The 2,621-nt window shown below is 19.3% G+C and overlaps 1 protein-coding gene across 2 annotated transcripts; it reads right to left on the reverse strand.

The window, feature by feature from the left end:
- Positions 1 to 492: 492 nt before the first annotated feature.
- On the reverse strand, positions 493 to 2,374 carry PRSY57_1016700 (the record flags this gene model as incomplete). 2 transcript variants are annotated; one of them, XM_012907756.2, is made up of 2 exons in its annotated part: positions 493 to 2,174; positions 2,341 to 2,374. In XM_012907756.2, the coding sequence occupies 2 exons, from the start codon at positions 2,372 to 2,374 to the stop codon at positions 493 to 495; spliced, it is 1,716 nt and encodes a 571-aa protein (XP_012763210.2). The 2 variants fall into 2 exon arrangements, with proteins under 2 accessions (XP_012763210.2, XP_019970416.1); XM_020114870.1 differs by lacking the exon at positions 2,341 to 2,374 and having other exon boundaries at positions 493 to 2,238.
- Positions 2,375 to 2,621: the final 247 nt, after the last annotated feature.

The raw sequence follows: 2,621 nt of genomic DNA on the forward strand, positions 1-2,621 counted from the left end.
TTTTTTAATTAATTTTTTTATTTTTTTTTTTTTTTTTTTTTTTTTTTTTTTTTTTTAAAAATTTTTTAATTATTTATAACTAATTAAAAAAAAAAAAAAATAAAAAAAAAAAAAAAATTAAAGAACAAAAAATATAAAATAAAAAATATAAAATAAAAAATATAAAAATAATTATATATATATATATATATATAATAGCACCAAAAGAAAATCAATGTATATATTATTAAAAATAAAACGTTTATGTGGTTATTATTTAAATATATATATATATTAATTTATTTATTCATTATATAAACAAATAAAAAATTTAAGGAGGCAAATATCTACATAACTCAAATTTCATATTATAAGACAAATGAGAGATAACATAAAACAAATATAATATATATATATATATATATATATATATATATTTATTTATTTATATGTTCCTATGTACAGATTTTACATATATATGTGATATACCATATATAAAAAGTTCTTTGTTTCCTATATGTTCTTTCTTACATCTTGAACATAATTAAATGAGGGTTCATGAAAATGTTGAACATTTTCATTTGAATAAATATCATCATTATTATTATTAATATGAGTTCCTTTTGTTATATTATCCATTTTAGAGCTATTTAAAATTGTTGTATTTTCATATGGATTTATAAGAATAGGTATTTCTTGAGAATGTACATTTTTATATTCCTCAGTATGAACACGTTTATCTACATTTAATATATTATTATTATTATTATTATCATTTACATAATTAAATGTTGCATTCATTTTTATACTATTTAGAATTTCACTATTTTTGTTCATGCTTTCATATATCTCATTCATTTCTTTACTATATATTGTCATCTTCTTTACATAATCAGAATAGCTATCTATCAGTCTACTAGTTTTATCATTATATTTATTTATTGGTTCTTCTTTTATTATATGTATTTCATCTTTTATATCTTCATTTTTAAAATTATAAGTATCTATTTCATTTTTTATTTCTTGGCTATTATTTAGTTCTTCTCTTTTTATATCTTCCAATACTACCTGTTCATTTTGGTACTTTTCTTTTTTTATTTCATGAATATCTTCTTCTGCTTGATCATCTAATGTGGATTTTAGTTCATACGAAAATTTATCATCATAATTAATGGTTTCTGCATTGTTATCCATATCTACTTCAAGGGTTTTACTACTACCATTACTACTATTACTATTACTATTACTATCATTTTTCATATAATTTATATTATTATCATGGTTTAGTTTCACCCCCTGTGAATTTATATAATTTTTATCTTCACGTCCTGATTTTTCATCTTCATTTTTCCATAGAGGTATTATGTTTGTTGAATCCTTTTCATTTGATTCGGTATTATTTATATTATTTGGATTTTTTCCAACACTGTCACTTAACAAAACAATTTCTAAATCGTTTACTTTTGTAATATCCAAATATTCCTTTTTATAATTGTTAGATTCACTTTCATTATTTTTAATATCAGATAATGATAATGACTCTTTTAAATTTATATTTTCCTTTTCTTCTTCACCTTTAATTTGACAAGGTGGAATTTTATGTAGATAACCTGTAGCAACATTACAACCAAGTAATCCTTTTCCACCCCAAGAATCATTAAGTTGAATTTGCACTTTTCTAATATGTTCATGTTTATAATTATAAACATATAAATTAGTGTTAAATATGACTTTTTTATCATGAGAATTTTCTTTTATTATATTATTCATATTTATATAACTCATGAATTCATCTTGATTTCTAAAAATACCTTTATCATATCCAATAATAAAATCTTCGTATTCTATTAATTGACTTTGATATGCAGGAGAATTTTCCAAAATTTCTAATATTCTTACACCCTCATTTAAAGCATTTAAAAATTCATAACTTATATGAATTCCTAATAATCCATTCCCCTCCCATTTTCCTGGGATTACTTTAACCTTCTTTATTTTATCATATCTACAATTATAAACATCTAGAGTTAATTCTTTATTTTCATGCAGTTTTATTTTTTCGATAAAATTGTCATAGGTACTTTTAGAAGAATCTAATAATTTCAAATCGTCTATTTGAATTATGTAGTCGAAAAATATTTCTAGACCAACATTGGAACAAGGGCTATTTTCTGATATCCTAAGAATTCTATATCCTATAAAAAGGTAAGAAAACAACATGATATATAAGCAATATGTATTATACATATGTATAAACATATATATATATATTAATACTATAAACGGTACTATATATATATATTTATTTCAAAAAAGTATTACAAGTATATATTTATCTTATTCTAATTATCTTATGATTACCACCCATAATTTCCTTCGTTTGTCCTGCTCCCATTTTATTTTTATTTTATATTTCTTAAATAAATAAATAAATAATAATAATAATAATAATAATAATAATAATAATAAACAACGGAACTTGAAAAAAAAAAAAAAAAAAAAAAAATATCTTTTTTAAACCATTCAGCTTTTTTAACTTCTGGAATTTTTTTTTTTTTTTTTTTTTTTTTTTTTTTTTTAAAAAAAAAAAATTTTTATAAAAAAAAAATTTTTAAAAAAAAAAAAAAAAAAAAAAAAAAAAA

Source organism: Plasmodium reichenowi, chromosome 10 (assembly GCF_001601855.1).
Source record: "Plasmodium reichenowi strain SY57 chromosome 10, whole genome shotgun sequence".
In the NCBI taxonomy this organism is placed as follows: domain Eukaryota; phylum Apicomplexa; class Aconoidasida; order Haemosporida; family Plasmodiidae; genus Plasmodium; species Plasmodium reichenowi.